The 1644-nt window shown below is 42.3% G+C and overlaps 1 protein-coding gene across 1 annotated transcript; it reads right to left on the minus strand.

Moving 5' to 3' along the window:
- LOC110770465 (trihelix transcription factor GT-3b) lies at positions 1–1644 on the minus strand. Its single transcript, XM_088254168.1, has 2 exons — positions 907–1644; positions 1–661 (listed from the first exon to the last, which is right to left on the minus strand). Exons 1-2 carry the CDS (start codon positions 1282–1284, stop codon positions 110–112), a joined length of 930 nt encoding a protein of 309 aa, XP_088110294.1. The 5' UTR covers positions 1285–1644; the 3' UTR covers positions 1–109.

The following is a 1644-nucleotide window of genomic DNA, read 5'->3' on the forward strand; positions in this document are numbered from 1 at the left end:
AACATAATGTATAACATCCATTGAACTCCAAACCCATTTTCCAAAGAACCAAGAGTGTTTCTAGCTAATTAAGAATTAACAAACCTCTCAAGCCACCATTCATTGCTTGCTACATGTCTTCTCTTCTAAGCTTGTTTAGCAAAGCGGTGATAAGAGCATCCCTCTTCTCAGCCCTAGCCTCCTCTCTCATCCTCCTTTGCTCTTCTCTCTCTCTCCACCTCCTCTCCATCATTATCCTCTCATTCTCTAGAGCTTCCATGGTCTGCCTCCACTCCATCTCCTTCAACCGCCTCTCGTTCTCCCTCGCTTGAAACTCCTCCCTCCATTGCATCTCCATTTGCATCTGTTGCTTCATGAACTCCTCCAATATCTCCCTCACATTATTTCCGCTTCCACTCCCACTTGTACTGCTGATGCCAATATTGCTCATCTTCACCTTCTTCTTCTTCTTGTTCCTCACCGTGCTTGCCTTATTCTCGGCCTCGCTGTCCTCATTATCTTCCTCCTCATCCGAAGAAAGCGCTTTCTTCTTCGACCCGCTTGCAGCCCCGCTCTCTTCTGCCCACAGCATTCTCTGCATCCTCGCTGCGAAAATCGCTTGCAGCTCATTGTAAAATGGGAATTGCTGCCTCATAGCTTCCGGCTCCATCGTCTCACATCCCTAAATGTACATCAACAGAAAGCGAAACATAAAGACACACACACGTATATATATCAAACAGATAATAATGAAGGCAGCAAAAAACTTTTTGAAGATTTTGGGTTTGATGAATAAGGAAAAGCAAAAGTAAACCCCTGAAAGGCAATCAGTATGTCGTATAAAAGGTGTGTTGATTAGATGGGAGATTAATTCATCAATAATTAAACTTAGGACTTATTTGGGTTTATTACATAACATTTGTGTACCTTGTAACGGGTAACGAGGTTTTTCCACTTGCACTTGCACTGTTCGGCGCTGCGATGGTGGCCCTTTTCCTTCATCTTCGTGGCAATCACTTCCCACAAAAGCTTGTTTCTCTTCGTCTCCATGAAAGTCTGGTCGAGCTCGGCTCTGATCACCAGCAACTCTTTCGTCTCTTGAATGCTCCATTGAGGAAACCTATCGCTCGAGTCCACGTTGACGCTGATAGTACTAGGAAGCGGCTGCTGAAGCTGCTGCTGCTGAAGCTGTTGTTGTTGTTGTTGTTGTTGTTGTTGTTGAAGATGAAGCTGATGAGTTTGATGCTGAAGTGGTTGATGATGTTGCTGTTGTTGTTGGTGATGATGACGATGATGTCCCTCCATGACCAAAACCTCAATCTTAAAAAGGGGTGTTTTCGTGAAGATTAAGTTTGGGTTTCGAAAAGATTTAATATGAAAGAAGAAAAGAAAAGAGAGAGAAGAAGGATAAAGCTTAGATTCTATGAAGGGGGTGGTGTGAATGGCAGGTGTGAATCCTTAAGGAAGAAAAAAAGGGACAGATTTTGATGATCTCTTTCTTCCTCCTCTTTCTTTAACTGCTTATGTGTCGATATAAAAAAACCCGCAGTTTAATAATTATTCGTTCAGATTTGATGAGAAGTTTCAGAAAATGAAAAACAAAGAGAGAAAGGAAAGAAGGAAAGAAAGAAAGAAGGGAAAAGAAAAGCTTTTGTCTCCTGTTTA

Source organism: Prunus avium, chromosome 6, assembly GCF_965620075.1.
Source record: "Prunus avium chromosome 6, drPruAviu1.hap1.1, whole genome shotgun sequence".
Taxonomy (NCBI): domain Eukaryota; kingdom Viridiplantae; phylum Streptophyta; class Magnoliopsida; order Rosales; family Rosaceae; genus Prunus; species Prunus avium.

Coding starts and splice junctions, on each gene's coding strand:
- LOC110770465 (XM_088254168.1), bottom strand. CDS start 1,284: ATGGAGGGACATCATCGTCATCATCACCAACAACAACAGCAACATCAT. Junction 662..906: donor ACCTCGTTACCCGTTACAAG/GTACACAAATGT, acceptor ATGTACATTTAG/GGATGTGAGACGATGGAGCC.